The sequence below is a fragment of the Bolinopsis microptera genome, chromosome 9 (assembly GCF_026151205.1).
Source record: "Bolinopsis microptera isolate Bmic1 chromosome 9, MBARI_Bmic_1.0, whole genome shotgun sequence".
In the NCBI taxonomy this organism is placed as follows: Eukaryota; Metazoa; Ctenophora; class Tentaculata; order Lobata; family Bolinopsidae; genus Bolinopsis; species Bolinopsis microptera.
This window is the reverse complement of record NC_087080.1, coordinates 11,510,989-11,527,521: the sequence shown is the minus strand read 5'-3', so window position 1 is coordinate 11,527,521 and position 16,533 is coordinate 11,510,989. Positions and strand designations below refer to the sequence as shown.

The following is a 16,533-nucleotide window of genomic DNA, read 5'->3' as shown; positions in this document are numbered from 1 at the left end:
CGTCAAGACACTCATATTCACAGCAACGTCCATAATACTATCATTAAACAAGGCCTGCTTCCAATTGTGAGATATCGTTCAGATACATCAATATGGATTTTTAACGATGACGCTCAGGTCTACGGTTTTAAGCTTCCCATTCTTAATGCCAATGACGCCCAGCTGAGAGACGATATCAAGAGTACAAAGAGGCACTTTGTGACCAAACGTTTAATGGTAAATCTACGGAATGCGTATGAAATATCTACCTCATTATCAGTAATCAGAGAAAATTTAATCACCACGGAATTTTATGCAGGGACAGAATCAGTTAACCTTCCTCAACAAAAATCGGGCCACTATATACGTGGAACAAAGCCAACTATATACTTAACTGACCGTAGTAAAAACAAATTTTTGTCTGAGATTCTGAACAAGGAACTAAATAAGCTAAAAGGATCTGGAGATGGTCTTGAAAACAAGGATATAGCAATACAAGTCGATTCAAATGAAAATAAGGACGCATTAGATGTTATCGACACAGTATTGAAGAAATGGAGTAACGAAGAAGACAAAATAACAATTGGAACGCCGGTGGACTTTATGTCTGCAGAATGGCCTGCTTTCATCTCCACGTCAGATATGGAGATTGGCAAACCATCCGGTTACACCATTGCGCTACTGTACCAGGCAATTTCGAGGGCAAGATTGTTTTGCTCAGTAATCGTATGTGGATACAAGCGAGGCAAGTGTGTATTTACGGATAAACTTCTAGACGAACTTAAACACCACAAAGATGTTTGTAGGATTGACGAGGTTGGGCTCTATCAAACTCCACTCCCGATAAGATACGGTTGGGATCATGTTATTTTTGCAAGCTTTTACATTATAGGATCTACTAACCTGGAGAAATCTGATGCTAAAGAAAGAGTATCAACCAATGATTTAAAATTAAAGGCGCTAACGTTAGAACCGGACACCACAGCGGAAGACATTACGGCGGGTAATATTACGGCAGGTGACATCACGGCGGGTGATATTACGGCGGGTGACAAAACGGCGCGTGGACAGAACTGTATTATTATATAAATTCGGTCCTGTCTAACACCCATCTGTCGGAGATATCAGGAATACTTGGAGGCTCTGGACTCTTCTTCATATCGGCTCAATCTAGGATTTAAATTTGAAGACATTAATTAATAAAATTTAAAACTAAACAGGTTGCTATGTATAATTGAATCCTTCGGCTTCCTGTAATTGGCTGGTTACACACTTGTGTAACAATGTGGCTGTTGGAATGTCCGAAGTAAAATAAGTGTTGAGATAAAAAATTTTAAAAAATTTTCAAATCCGAGCATTGTTCTTACTTGAATATATGTAATATGTCTAGGAATATAGTATTACGGAAAACAGCAATGAAATGTGGCGAATGAGAAGAATACTGCTATTTAAAAAAATCATAAATTAGCACAATGAATAAAAGTGTTAGCACTTGCTAGAAACGACTTTTAAAATTATTATTATTACTTCAAATATCAAATTCTGCATTTTCCTTTAAATCTGAGGACCAAATTCGCGTATTTTCCTTCAAATCTGTGGGCCAAATATCACGTTTTCTATAATTAGTATATGAAACCAATCACATCCACAACCTTCCGAATGTAGGTACAGACTTCAGAAAACCGAACAAATATTTTCGGCTCAGAATGATCAGGGTAGCATGAAACATGAACAAAAGTATAGTAGTTTCCAGAAAAATTTTGAAAAATTTTGACTCAGATAAATTCGGTCCGAGTCATTCTCGATACGTACCTCTGAAGGCAGAGCTCCCGCTTCCAAGCTCGTATTGCGAAGGGGAGGCCTGCCTTCCGAGATCGCATTACAAAGGGGAACACTCGAGTCCAAAATCGTATGTACCGAGGGATATCGAGGGGAACGGTAGGTGCGAACTTCGAAAACAGAAAAAAATATTTTCGGCTCATAATGATCAGGGTAACAAAAGTAGTTTCCAAGAAAACTTTGAACATTTTTTAAACCTTAATTAAAAAGTTGGCCCTTTTTGGCCCCTTGCCCAGATTTTATGGGAGAGGGCCGAGGGGATGTCACCCCCCCCCCCCCCCTTCTACACCCTTGACGCGGACGGCGGGTGACAGCACCTGGGATCATATGAATTATACTTTATTATATTTATTTCTGTATGCACGATATTACTTTAAATCAATTATTGCTATTGAATTTATTATTAGAGCTTTTCAGTTAGATAAGTTACTTCAGAACTGTCATAACATCATAATGTATCACGTTGTATCCCAATAATATGTATTATATGGTTTATCATGAAAATTATTTTCTGATGTTAAAAAAGATAACGATCTACCAGATGATCTTTACCTAATCAAAAGATATTGATCATGAATGATTGTGGAATGACATTAACTGTACTCAGCAAAAGTTTTTGACTGTTCATTATATTTTAACTTTGAAATTTGATAAACTTATAAATTATATAATATATAAGTTGTATTACAGTTTAAATAATTATACCGTTAATTTTATATTACTTGTTTCAATGTTTCTATAAATAACGTTATCGGTGAAGGAATTACAGATGGTGGAAGAGGTGTGAAATGTACATGAAACCAAATGGTAAAAACAAGTTAAAACTAAACTGAAAAGTAAGGCAAGAAATGTGGGAATGGAGTAGTACTAGTTGGTACTTTACCTTGAGTCGGAAGTTGTTTCCAATTTGAGTAATCTCATTAACAACAGTCATATCTTTAGGAAACTTGTGTTTCACGTGATCTGTCCCTGTAACGGAGAAAATGTGCTAACTAGTATGTTATATTAAGTTATGATCAGTTCGTTGATTTGCCTGTATTCAGTTATTAATTACATTATTTTTAATAAATGTCTTGTTAAATAAATTTAATTTTTTATAATAATTTTAACAACTGATTTTTAGTTTGTTAGTTTGTTAGTTTGTTAGTTTGTTAGTTTGTTAGTTTGTTAGTTTGTTAGTTTGTTAGTTTGTTAGTTTGTTAGTTTGTTAGTTTGTTAGTTTGTTAGTTTGTTAGTTTGTTAGTTTGTCTCACCTAAGCTCTGTTTCATGTACTCTTCCAACAGTTCGGTCCGGTCTAACACCCATCTACCAGTGAAATCAGGAATACTTGGAGGCTCTGAACTCTTCTTCATCCTGCCTTAACTCATTGCTGCAGTGGATATTAAACTGTCAAATCGGCTCAAACTAGGATTTAAATTTGAAGACACTAATTAAGAATTTAAAATTCAACAGGTTGCTATCTTAAAACATTTCAAATCCGAGCATAAATTAGCACAATGAATAAAGTGTTAGCACTTGCTAGAAACGAGTTTAAAAATTATTATTATTACTTCAAACATATTCAAAAAATCTTATAAAAACCATGACAAAATTATAACTAATCAAAAAAACAAACATAAGCAAATCAATAAGACAAGTAATCTAAAAAATGGCGCAAAACTTATTAGAAAAAATCTTCTTAAAACCGAAAATAAATTCAAAGCTCCTCTTTAAACTGTTCCATCTCCTCAGTCTGACAAACAGCACCTGAATCCACATTCCTCACATTCTCTAAATACTGATAAAGCAGCAGTGCAACATTCTTACTCCCTATACAAGACATCTCAATCGCGGAAGCAGCTGACTCTATTGCATTGATATAGTAGAGTCCCGGAGCTAACTCGAAGTCAGGGAGACTGTTAGGAACTGAGTATTTTGGATACGCCATCCAGTCAACAACCTTGATTTCGTTAACTTTTGAGAAGAGTTTGTTTATCTGATCTTCTGTCAGGGGTAACTTGGAGAACACTTTGTAGTTGAAATCCATATCAACAGATCCTTTGGACCCAATAGAAGAAAAAATAAGCTTGTCTTTGCTTGTCACGGTTAAAACATCTCCCGGATTTTTCACCCCAGGCACGATAGGAGCTAGAACTCCATTGACAAAGGTAGCAAGTGTTCTCTGGAAAGGTTTAGTGTTTCCAGAAACATCCACTCCATCAGGTAGCTCTATATCGGCATTATGAAGCGGAGTTGCAAGAACCACCGCGTCAAATTCTTCTGTCTCAAACTCTTCCGTGTCACCAGACGCGTATGTCAGAGTGTAACCCTTTTTGTCATCAGATGGTAGTATACTTTTGACCTTGCTTTTGACTAACTCCGCGCCACTCTCCTTAACTAGTCGTGGTGGTAGAAGGAAGTTACCTGATAACAAATCAATTAATAAATACTAAATATTCCTGGAATGCTCTTTACATTTATAAACTTGTCTTTGCATTACCTGGCATAAAAATTAAACATCTAATTGAAGTGTAATGTGATATTAATTACTAAAACTCGTCTAATCGATGTCACATAGTAATTAGTGTGTATATAATAATTATAATGATGAATCATCTACTGTGATTACCTCCAGCAACTTTCCACAGAGATCCTACCAACCCTCCGGCTAGGGACACGAACCCGACAAACCCGTTCACATTCAGGTCTTGGTTGTAATTAGAGTGAAGAGTTGCCACTACTATCTGTAATTAATGGCAATTTAAAATGTTGTCCAAATCTTGGAATAAAACTCGCGATAAAATATTAATAATGGTCCAACAGTTGTTTTCAGGAATAACTCAAGAAGACTAATTTTCGACCGAGAATCCAGATAAAATACCTCATTTTGTATGAGATCCGACACACCAAGACTCGTAAGACTATCCCTCATGGTGGATCCCACTTTCTTCAGAAAATCAGGACACGTGGAGTTGAGAAGGTCAGTGGTAGATTTGAATGCCACCTAAATTAAATAAACATTGATAGTATCTTTGAAAAAGTTGCTATAAAACCGATCATAAATAATTACATGATGATGGCACTCATAAAGACCCATCAAATAACGGGCGACTCAGTGCCTGATAAGCGAAATGAAATAGTAAAAGTAGTGAACAAAATTCGCCATGAGAGAATCCCAAATATCCAATTTGAGTGAGGAAGAACCTCAAACAGCTCACTTGTTTATTTTGTAGACAGTAGATTCGTCTGAGGCTTTTCAACATTTTCTCTCCTTCTTTTACAAGACCTCTTATACCAAAACCGTATCTCCACAGGATTCTGATATATTAATAGAGATAATGGCGATACAATAAAGTCATATTTCAATGTTAAAAGTTCGAATATAAATTTTTAATTTATTTATTATAATCTATTTTTGGAAAAATTTATCGTTTTCTAAAAATCTATTCATAAGTTGGCCAACTAGAAAAAAAAAGACATGGCTAAACAGTGAGAATTACTTGAATGTGTCCAAATAGGAGCCAGTTAGTTTCAAAACAAACTCTGTTCCGTCATAAAAACCGGCCCCACCAGAGTCTGAGTCATCGTCTAAATTATCCACTTTGAGTCCTGTGATTTTTATTTGTTATCTTTCCAAAACTTGTAGGTATACACACTTTTCGAAAGATACAAAAAATATATTATACATGTATATTGTATATATAAAAGGAGCGATGCTAAGATTGGTAAGATAACACATTTTTTCTTGAGACTAAATTTAGTAATTCCGTGCGCGTAATATGATTAATAAATAATGATGCGTATAAATTATAATTGTGTATTAAGTGGACTTGTTTCGCAGCAATAAGACCTCTTACCAACTTTTTCAGTGAGAGCTTTAGCGTAGAAGTTTTCAGAATGAATAATGGAACCACCACTGTCGTAAGATTTTCCTGAAATCTTCATTTCCCGTAATCTCCCTCCCACTTCTTCTCTTTCAAATATCTGTCGCGTTTTCAATTAGTACATAAATTCTTAACAAGTAAGGCAGTAACAGCCGACAGCTTTAAGAGAGGAAATTCCTCGCTTTTGATATAAAATACTCGGCCTGACAAAGATTATAATCGAAGAAGTTGGAGAAATTTCTCTCGTCCCGACCTAAGAAACTGTCCTCGGAAACTAACCTTAATCTCAGCTTCATCTCCGAGAAGTTGTCTGATAAAGAAGGCGTTGCTGGTGCCACCAATTCCACCACCCACTATTGCTATCTTGTGTGATGACACTACACTGACACTGACAACAAGAACAACGAACAGTATATTCTGGAATTGTGACATGATGCTAACAAAAGAGTATTATTAGATAATATCATAAATCAAGAAAGAGCAGTTATTACAAATAGTATCGCACGTGCTCCATACTAAATAATGATATGGTGTACCAATAGGATCGTGATTAGGCCCACACTCGTTTTCACAGCAAGTAAATGACTACATATTATAATGTATAGATTGTAGAGACTTTGGTAGTAGGATGCAAACTTAATCTTACAATCGTATATAATATTCTTATCTGAAAAACTAATTTTTATCAAGCAATGAAATGTCGCGGTTCCTGAGAATAATCCTAAATTTGAATAATAAATTACCTTATAAATCATATTCTTTAATATATACAATGTTACATACTGTGAAACCCAATAATACAAATTTTTAACTAAACAAACATTAATGTGTCAACAGTAAAAAATGAGGATAAATCCCTCCAATATATATGTTTTATGTAAATTGTACAATCTAAAAATGTTTGATTAATATACATGATAGAAATACCAAGTGATTAAAAATGACCTTCTGAATTACTGATTATAAAAACAAACCACAATAACAATGCACAACGCATGTATACAACTACAAGAGAAACCAGCTACAAGTACCGAAGTTAAATAAACTAAAACTACTGGAAAATAAAATACTTCAAGAGGTGAGTGAAAGTCACATCATAGCTCCTTTTTAGCCTTACGCAGATCCTTGTGCTGGCACACAGTATCAGAATCTACATTCTCGACATTCTCTAAATTCTGGTAGACCAGCAATGCCACATTCTTGCTGCCAATGCAGAGCATTTCCAACGCTGAAGCAGCTGACTCAATCGCGTTAACGTAGTAAAGCCCCGGAGCTAACTCGAAGTCAGGGAGGGTATCAGGAACTGAGTATTTAGGATACGCCTTCAAGTCAACAACCTTAACTTCGTTCACTTTGGAGAACAGCTTCTTCATCTGGTCATCTGTCAGAGGTTCTTTGGAAAGCACTTTGTAGTTGGAGTCCTTGTCAGCAGATCCTAAGAAGCTGATTGAAGTGAAATGAAGCTTGTCTTCGCTTGTGACAGTGACAATATCTGCAGGATTTTTCTCCCCAGGAACAACAGGAGCTAGAACTCCATTAACAAAGGTTGCAAGTGTTCTCTGGAAGGGTTTAGTGTTTCCAGCAACATCCACTCCATCAGGCAGCTCTATATCAGCATTATGAAGCGGAGTTGCAAGAACCACTGCGTCAAATTCTTCTGTCTCCAACTCTTCCGTGTCACCAGATGAACTATAGGTCACATTATAACCCTCTTTGTCATCAGATGGTATGATACTCCTAACTTTGCTTTTAACTAACTCCGCGCCACTCTCCTCTAATACATGTTGTGGCAGGAGAAAGTTACCTGATAATAATGTTCTTTATTAAGTTTAGAATTTTCTATTTTAAGAATATGGCCTAGAAAGCCTTCACTACATTATTTCAACCTAATTTATGACTCGGTTAACTGTCAAAACTATCCCTATAAATATTAAAATATACGTTAAATCAATTAATATTAATTGAGATTACCTCCATCAACTCTCCATAGAGATCCCACCAAGCCTCCAGCTACAGTCATGAACCCAACAAACCCGTTCACTTCTAGGCCTTGGTTGTAGTTCGTGTGCAGTATTGCTGAGACTAACTGTAGGCATGTGTTTCAGAATTGTATTGATTAAAAAATTAAAGCTACCTGCTAGTGCTACAGCAATATTCGACCAACACCATAATTTAAAAAGTTGAAACTTGAACATCACAATCCTAAGTAATTAAAATAGGAATTTCACGTCCGTCATTTTTTTTCATGCCTAGCAACTTGGTGCATTGTCAAAAAAGAAGTTAAGATGAAATACCTCATTTTGGATGAGATCTGACACCTTCATAGTTTTAAGAGTCTCTCTCATAGTGGTCCCTGCATTCTTCAGAAAATCAGGAGAGGTAGATTTCAGCAGTTCAGCTGTAGATTTAAACGCCACCTTGGTAGATTTAGTTACTTTTTAATTTAATAATTACTTATCCTCTGGATATCCGAGTACGGCAACGCAGAATAATTCACGCAGAGAACTCGCTTTCTAACACCAGACACCGTTTAGTTGATTAGACTATTATCCCTACAAGAATATTTCAATATTATGATATTAGAATTGTAATTTAAATATAGCCACTATACATTACCATAATTTCGCTTTGAAGTTTCAAGTCACCAGACTTAAAACCCCGTGATTTTAATAATTAACTATTTATGTGGTTTATAAATTTCGGCTTAGCCAATGAAAGTTATGCAAAGTGATCACGTGTATTCCTCAGAATTCAAGAATAGCAGGGAAGTATATGTTACGACCGTTTATAATATGTTTAATATTTCAATGTTTCCGTTGATCTTTGTGAAGGAATAGCAAGTTACTATAAGTGCGATGAAGTTTAAATTTCATGCACTGAAAGTAAAGGCGGAATATTCAAAACAATAATAAACCGACCTATGTTCAATAAATAACAATTGAACTAAAGATCAGAGCAGTGTTAACTGTTAAGTGACATGGGAGAATGAGGACCATGACCAATCATCAACAATTTTATTACTGATAAACAAAAATGAACGGCGAAATGCAAAACAACCTTCATAGTTTATACAGGGTGGCCCATAAAAGACTACCCATCCTTATCTCTTAAAATTGTTACAGCTCGCTGAGATCTAGATAATTATTTTATTTTAGAATGGAAAAGCGCCATAACTTACGTTCTGAATAATATTTTTGCTTCAAATTTTTAGAGAATGTCAATCATAATTGGTGGCAAGAGATTTTTATAATCTCAGGAAATAGTGATCGTGTAACTTATAACCTCTCCTATTTCAATGACCATAGTACACCCTTTACGAGGTGCCACTATTAAGTACAGTAATCTGTTCTGGGTGATTCCAGTTTAAACAGATGAGGTGCAACAAAAAACTATGGATCTAGACCAGTAAAGGTCGATAAAAAACTACCAGGTTCGAGGGGCCAGCTACCCTTCAACCTTAAAATAGCTACTGAAACATCAATGAATAACCAAAAGTGGAGTGACTCTCGGAGTTCAAGGAAGGGTGTAGCCAGGATGAAGTGCTCTGGGCAAAGCCGCAAGGACCCGAGTGTGCAGATGAGAACAAAGAAGTCGCCTTATTTCAACAGTGTTATTAGTTCACAGCATATCACTCATGTGGACCCGGAGAAGGGGAGAGCAGTGAGCACTCCCATGCAACTTTATCAAACACAGCATTAATGTGGGAACGTGGAATGTTTTATCATTGGAGAGCAGTTCCTCAAAGCTGTATGAATTGTCACAGAATATGTCAGCATATAAAATGGATGTCTTGGGGCTGACAGAGACGCACAGACCCGGCACTGGTGAGGTTACCTTGGATGATGGGTCCCTCTTTATTAACTCAGGAAGAAGTGATGGATACAGACGACAAGGGGTAGGTTTAGTCCTCTCGAAGAAGACTAAAAATTCATTGATTTCATACAGTCCGATATCAGAACGTATTCTTGCAGCGAGGCTGCACAGTCGACATATCAACATTTCGATTGTGATAGCTTATGCTCCAACTGAGGATGCAGCAGTCGGGGTAAAGGATGACTTTTATCAGCAGCTATCTGGGGCATTTGATGAACTACCAGCTCATGACGTGAAGTTTTTACTTGGAGATCTAAATGCTCGCATTGGCCAAGATAATTCAGCTTGGTCCGGTGTGATTGGTAAGCATTCCCTTCACGTTTCATCAAATGACAACGGCCTTCGACTATTAGATTTCTGTGCATTACATCAGCTGACAATCGGTGGGACGCTTTTCCAGCATCGTGATATTCATAAAGGAAGTTGGAAGTCTCCAGATGGCCGCACAGTAAATCAGATTGACCATGTCTGTATTTCTACCAAGTGGAGTCACTCTCTACTTGACGTAAGATCATGCAGGGGTGCAGACATTGGCTCCGATCATTATTTGGTTCGGGGTCAATTTAGAGTCAAACTTATGGCAGTTCAAAAAATGAACGCTTCTCGTAGGATATCTCAATGAAACTAATAAATCAATGAAACTAATAAATCAATGTTTTAGCTCATTTTACAAAGTCAAATATTTAAAACAATTAAAATTGTATAGTGCTCAATTTGTAAATGACTAGTTGATCTTTGCTATTGGAAGTTTGTCAAGGACTGGCAGCTAGCGGGGCAAGGAATGCACGGGCTTAGGGGCTTTTGTGCACACCAGAACACTAGCTCGGTAGATTTTTGGAAACTAGAAGGACTGAAAACTAAAATTGTTTTTGATGGAGGCTGAGGCATGTTTTTGAGAGGGACGGTATAATAGCTTGTGGTAACAACTGGCCTTTACTTTAATAGGATGAAGTTTTAGTTTTAGGACAGGAAGAAGGCATTAAGAAGATTTGCTCTTTGTTTACAAGGCAGAATATAAGCAATGTTGGTTATAATATGTATCAATATCTAGATCTTCGTTTATCAATTTTCACTAAATGGGTTTAAAATTTTAATAGGGAGGGAAATTCATCAACTTTATTAAGTACCTATCAAAAATAAATCTTATATCAATGTAATATATTAAAAATCATAATCCTAAGTCTAATAATAAATCTGTTAAAAACACTTTCTCGCTACACTGCGCTCACACACGTTAGTAAGACAAAGGAAAATGCACACCCAGCTAATTTTCAATTTCAAGATAATCATTTTGGATGTGTGGACCCTAGGGTAGACTTAATGTCAAAATTTAGATTAGAGCATTCGAAATCTTTGTTTGTCCAATCAAGATCAGCATGGTTATGCTGGTTGACGAGCAGTGATTGCTTCATCCTAGACTTCAGGCAGGCCACACTTAGACAGTAGTCACGTATACCAAGCTTAGGCACAATTACGTTCCAAATACGAGTCGTTCTGCTATTGAAGTTGTCAGGGGGGTCTGCTTGGCTTAGTATAAGGGTGGGTTTCCTACTTGAGCAGGTGAAATTTTCATGGAGGGAAATCGGAGCACGGAATTTCATGATTTTATAGAGCTCAAGGAAACAATGGTAAGTGTACAGGTTTTGGACGGCAAGTATTCCGTGTTCCTTGAACAAAGGTTTCGTGTGCTCTTTCAAGAAAAATGTTTTGTTCAGATTTTGGTTGCCAAACGGTCGAGCACGAGCACAGGTCTTAAATTTATCTAGGTATGCCTCCCTGTCGCCAAACAGTACCCTGAGACAATATTTTTGTGCTTTGAATACAGAACTTATACGAGTTTTGGCTGCCCCACCCCAAACCGTGATACAATAGGAGAGGTGTGATTCAAATAGAGTGTAATACAACTGGCGGTGTAAGAAATCTGGGAGGGAGCAGCGTAGGCGGCAGAGAGTTGATGTTGCATGGCTGAGAGAACGCCTAAGTGATTTTATATGTTCTTCCCAGGTTAGCTTTTCATCGATGACGACTCCCAGAAACTTAGCAGATGCAACTTGTTTTATTGGAAAGTTATCAATGGTTAGAGTATATTCAGAATTATTGTCAGTCTGGGAGGACGATGCTGGTTTAAAGTGAATGAAACAGCATTTAGACAAGTTGACATGGAGTTTGTTTGCTCGCATGTAGGAATATAAACTAGCTAAAAGAGAATTACCACGCATATATGCCTCCTTTTTAGATTTCCCAGTCACAAATATATTGGTGTCATCAGCGAAGGTGACAAATGATCCCAAACTGGAGCTGTTGGCGATATCATTAATATATAGGAGAAATAAGAGAGGTCCAAGAATCGAACCCTGACGGACTCCAAACTGTATTTTCAAGGCGTCAGATTTCTCACAAACAACTTTAGTATATTGTGATCTATTTGTTAAGTAACTTTTTATAAGATCATTTGACACCCCACGTATCCCATAGCCCTGTAATTTGACAAGTAATGTACCATGATCTATTGTATCAAAAGCTTTGCTAAGGTCTATGAATATGCCTAAGACATGATGCTTAAGTTTTAGAGATTCAGTTATAAGGTTTACTGAGTGATTAACTGCATGTGAAGTAGAGTGTGACTGCCTGAAGCCAAATTGTGTTTTAGATATTATACCCTGTGAGCTAGCAAACGAATATATTCTTGAGTAAATGATCTTTTCAAAGATTTTACCAAATATAGAGAGAGTAGAGATTGGGCGGTAGTTTTCTATTTCTTCAGGGTTTCCCTTCTTAAATACAGGAGTTATTCTACCAGTCTTTAGAACGTCGGGGAACGTGCCATTAGACATTAAGATGTTGATGTATCGACTAAGGATCGGTGTAATTACGTGAGATGATCTTTTGATTACACTAACAGGAATATCACTTGCTTTTCCATTTTCAAATCCTTTTATTATTTCCGTTATCTCATAAGGTGTACAGTCTTCTAACATAATCGATTTTTCATTAGTCTTTCCAAGGAAATCATAGAATGTTTTTATAGGGAGAATTGGTAAACCAGAGGCCTCACTGCTACTAAGTGTTTCATTGAGCTTAGGGGCAATAGAAACAAAGTAAGAGTTGAATCCATTGGCTATGACTCTACGATTCATGATTCGTTCGTTGTTTATGATAAAGGGAGGCTTAGTTTGCTTCTTTTTCTTGCCCCTGAGCTCATTGATTATCTGCCACGTTTTTTTGCTGTTTTCTATATTTTTATGGATTTCATTGCAGTAGTACGATCGTTTGGCGACCTTGAAAATACTTTTAAGCATTCTTCGGTAGTCACTAAAGACTTTATAGAGCAGTACATTACCCTCAGGGTTTCTATTTGTTACAGTGCTTGACCAGTCTCTACAGAGTTCATGTTTTCTTTCAACTGAGACAATGATTCCATCGGTAATCCACGGGTTGAGTTTGGGAGTCCTTTTGGTAACTTTTGGTACATCAAGCTTACAGTGTTTATCAAGTGTTTCATTGAAGCAGTCCAAGAACTCATTGAAGTTTACCGAGGGAGTTAAGTCATTCACCTTCACCTCGAGTTCATTAACAAAATTAGTGAGTTTGGAACTTGAATAATCATAGTAGCGAACATGTTTAAGTTTTTCAGTACTGTTTTCGGTAGGAATTGACGTGAAGGTGAATATAAAGGCATGGTCACCAATCCTATCATTCAATACACCGGAGAGAAGTACATGATCTATCTCTGATGTGAGGATATTGTCAATACATGAGTTTTTACAGTTAGGACGGAAGTGGGTAGCAAGTGATATAGTAGGATACATATTGTTACGAAGTAACGTGTCCTCAAATAGCTGGCTGGAGGTTTGTACATTGAGGAGGTTAGAGTTAAAATCGCCAAGAATATGGAACTTTTTACCAGCCAACTGCTTAGATATATCCTCAAGAGTTTGACAAAAGGTCTCACTACAGCCATTTGGAGGACGATAAGCAACCCCATATGTCAGTTTATCACCCGAGCTAAGAGTAATTTCAACAAATAAGCACTCAATATCTTTTGTACAGTGAGATAGATTTTCGATTACTACAGCATTCAGGCGATCAGAGACATATAAGGATACTCCTGTTCCTTTTTTCTTATCAGGGAATGGTACTTGACAAAATGGTGTATAGGAGGGGATTTGGTATAAGCCTTGTTGGCTTGGATCGATGTTGGTCTCAGCCAATCCAATGACATCAAAATTACACGGGAGGGTCTTATGTTCTATTAAAAAGCTGTCAAAATTACTAGCAAACCCATCTATATTGCAAAACAGAGCGGGCAGATAAGCAGAATTTTTATTTTTCTCAGGAAAAAGTTTGCTGATTGAGTTTGCTAGTTCTTGTTTTGTGTAACGCTTACAGTCTTCAAGTATTGAAGAGAATTTAGCTATGGTGACATCTTCCTGGTTGTTTGTATCATAGAATTTATCTGAATCATCATATCTTTGGCTGCTTGGAAATGGGCAATACCTATCTTCTATTGTACTACAGCAATCACTGCACATCCATAGACCGTTTTTGCTTGTAAATTTCGCGGATCTGAAGCACTTAGTATGAACAACTTTGCTGCAATTTTCACATTCTAAGAGTGGCTGGCCAATATTAATGTATTTACTACAGGGGTCGCACACATCTTTAATAAGTTTCATAATCATGATAAACTAAGTGGGATAAACTCCCACTGGTCGGGTGGCCTTCCTTTGTCTTACTCTCTCCTGTCTCTCCCTCACATACACCCACTGTTTCAGACATCTCACAAATTTAGCAATACCAAGCTCTCCGAGATGGATTTCATCACCATTTCTCGTGAGTTTCATAGCAAGCAACCCTTTACCGTCTAAAAAGTGGCCAACACCAAGGTGCCATACAGTCTGGTTAAAGCTAGAGTACAACATTTCATCAACCAAGCTGTTGAATGCCATAATGTTTTTATTCATCTTAGGGAGTCTAGACGGTAAAACTGCTGTGACAAACAACTTCGCCTTAGGGCACAGTTTCTGGATCTGCTGGATTTTCAGGTGGAGAATGTCTACCAGCTGGTGTATATCACCAGGTGACTGCACATTTTCAACTCGTAGATCGTTGGTCCCACAAACTAAGATGACGTTGCTATAACCAATGCAGAGCTTAGGGTCTATTGCACTGACCTTGTTGGCTTTAACACGTTCACCTGGGAAGGACTGTCCAAGGGTTCCAGTACCGACACCGAACTTGATGGGCTTGGTGTTAGAGTCGCCCATGATGATGCAGCTCCGGCTAAACTGTTTGCTCACAGTTCTCAGTGTGATGGAGAACCTTCCTGTCTGCACAGAAGACTGAGTTTCAGCAGGACCTGTTTCATCAATACCGTGACGATACCAGGCTTGTGACGATCGTGTCATCACATACACTGAGTTAGATTCTGGACTCACACTATGAACATACTCAGTTGAGGCTTCGTTTCCGGTCTCATGGATGCACTTAAAGCACACCTTCCTGACGTCGCCTATGCTGATAGTAGCAATTTCTGAGTTAGCAATAATCTCAGACTCATCGTCAGAGTGAAAAGGGAGCTTGCTACTAATGGTGGTATCAACTGAGGGAGGGTAGTAGTTTATCAGGATGGAGTTGGGCTTATGGGTCAGTCTGCACTTTGATGTAACTGCGTCTATGGCTGAGGCAAGGGGTGCTGGGATTGTGGGGGATAGGGGTGGGTCTGAATCACCAGTATAAGAGTAGTCTTCCCCAAACTTGAGGACCTGTCTTCCATTCTTCGGGATGAACTTATTACTAGCTTGGCTCTCCAGGAGAAACTCTGTAACTTCTTTGAGGATCTCAGCACTTAGCACATCGACCAGGTAATCACACACTGGAGGTTCTGTGCATTTAGGGAGGGGGATTTCTGTAGCAGGTGGTGCTTCAGATGGACTTCTGGACTGCTAAAATTCATGAATCTCTTGACTCAGCTTCTTCAGTCTTGTCTCCAGGGATACAATCTCCACAGTAGGCATACTGTTACCAACAGCATTAGAAATAGCATCTGATATAGCCTGTATGTTCTGGCTGTAGTCTACAGAGCTCTTTAGGTTGTTGTCCATCTTGGCTGACATGCTGGAGCCTGGTCTGGGGAATGATGTATCGAAACACCATGGACATAGCCATTCTGAGAGAATCATATTCAGAGAAGCTTCAAGAGGTGTATCGTGCTGAATGTTGTTAGCACCCTTGAGATTGCAACAGGAAGCATGCCAGTGCTGAAAACATCTGGTACACTTGAACTTCCATTCCTTACCATCTGATGTTGATCGGCAAGGACAATCACTCTTTGAAGCCCGTTGTTTTACTGTAGGTTTATCCTGGATTTCAAGTTCTTCAGCAGACTCTTCAGCACGGGAGAATGGAGGAAAGGACTTGTACAGAGGGCTCATTGGACTGCTGGGGCTCTCTCTGAGGTTCGATGATTCTAAAGCTGATATCAGGTTTGGGCTGATCTTTTCAATAACCAGATTACCTGGAGGTTTAAGAACAGATGTCTCTGGTTGTTCTTGGGGTGACTTTGATGGGCGTTTACCCAGCACAGCTTTCTGGGCCATTGCGCTAGGGCTGTTCCTGCGCAGGGCTTTGTTGTCTGCTAGAGGTTTCTTCTTTTGGGAGGAAGCTCCTCTGCCGGATGGTGACATGCTAGCTCTGGATCCTGGGTTGGTAGGAGGAGGAGTGTGTCTAGGGGAACGCCTTTGGGTACTAGCACTTGAGGTAGTAGCCATGATGATATGATATCAGAGATATGTCCGGAGTCCAGGGGGCCAGCTTGGACAGACCCCTGCACCTCAAATTATTTGTTATATAGTAGTGTTGAAAGTATTAAAAGTATCTCCATGGACTGATCTCTAAGATTCTCAATTGCTGGAGCTCCAGCAATTGAGAATCTTAGAGATCAGTCCAAGGTTGAAGAGTACTGCATTGCTCTTCAAA

The 16,533-nt window shown here is 38.1% G+C and overlaps 2 protein-coding genes across 5 annotated transcripts in view; both read right to left on the bottom strand.

Annotated features, from left to right (window-relative positions):
- LOC134820663 (WD40 repeat-containing protein SMU1-like) overlaps positions 1–16,413 on the bottom strand; it is a 36,432-nt gene extending 20,019 nt beyond the window's left edge. For 2 of the 4 annotated variants that reach the window (XM_063831169.1, XM_063831170.1), the window contains exon 1: positions 16,388–16,413. Coding sequence is in view for 1 of the 4 variants with exons in the window: in XM_063831171.1 (XP_063687241.1) it covers positions 3,516–4,222; positions 4,428–4,542; positions 4,680–4,802; positions 5,017–5,116; positions 5,299–5,407; positions 5,656–5,782; positions 5,962–6,114 (1,434 nt within the window). In the remaining 3 variants the exon portion in view is untranslated. Of the gene's footprint in view, positions 1–2,701; positions 2,788–3,071; positions 3,189–3,320; positions 4,223–4,427; positions 4,543–4,679; positions 4,803–5,016; positions 5,117–5,298; positions 5,408–5,655; positions 5,783–5,961; positions 6,119–16,387 lie in introns of those variants that run through there. The other 2 variants (XM_063831171.1, XM_063831168.1) reach the window with 2 other exon arrangements.
- LOC134820664 (prenylcysteine oxidase 1-like) overlaps positions 6,121–16,533 on the bottom strand; it is a 45,631-nt gene continuing 35,218 nt past the window's right edge. Inside the window, exons 6-8 of the mRNA XM_063831172.1 lie at positions 7,977–8,099; positions 7,654–7,768; positions 6,121–7,486 (exon numbers count right to left, since the gene is read on the bottom strand). Of these exons, the coding sequence (XP_063687242.1) occupies positions 6,777–7,486; positions 7,654–7,768; positions 7,977–8,099 (948 nt within the window). The 3' untranslated portion in view covers positions 6,121–6,776. The remainder of the gene's footprint in view (positions 7,487–7,653; positions 7,769–7,976; positions 8,100–16,533) is intronic.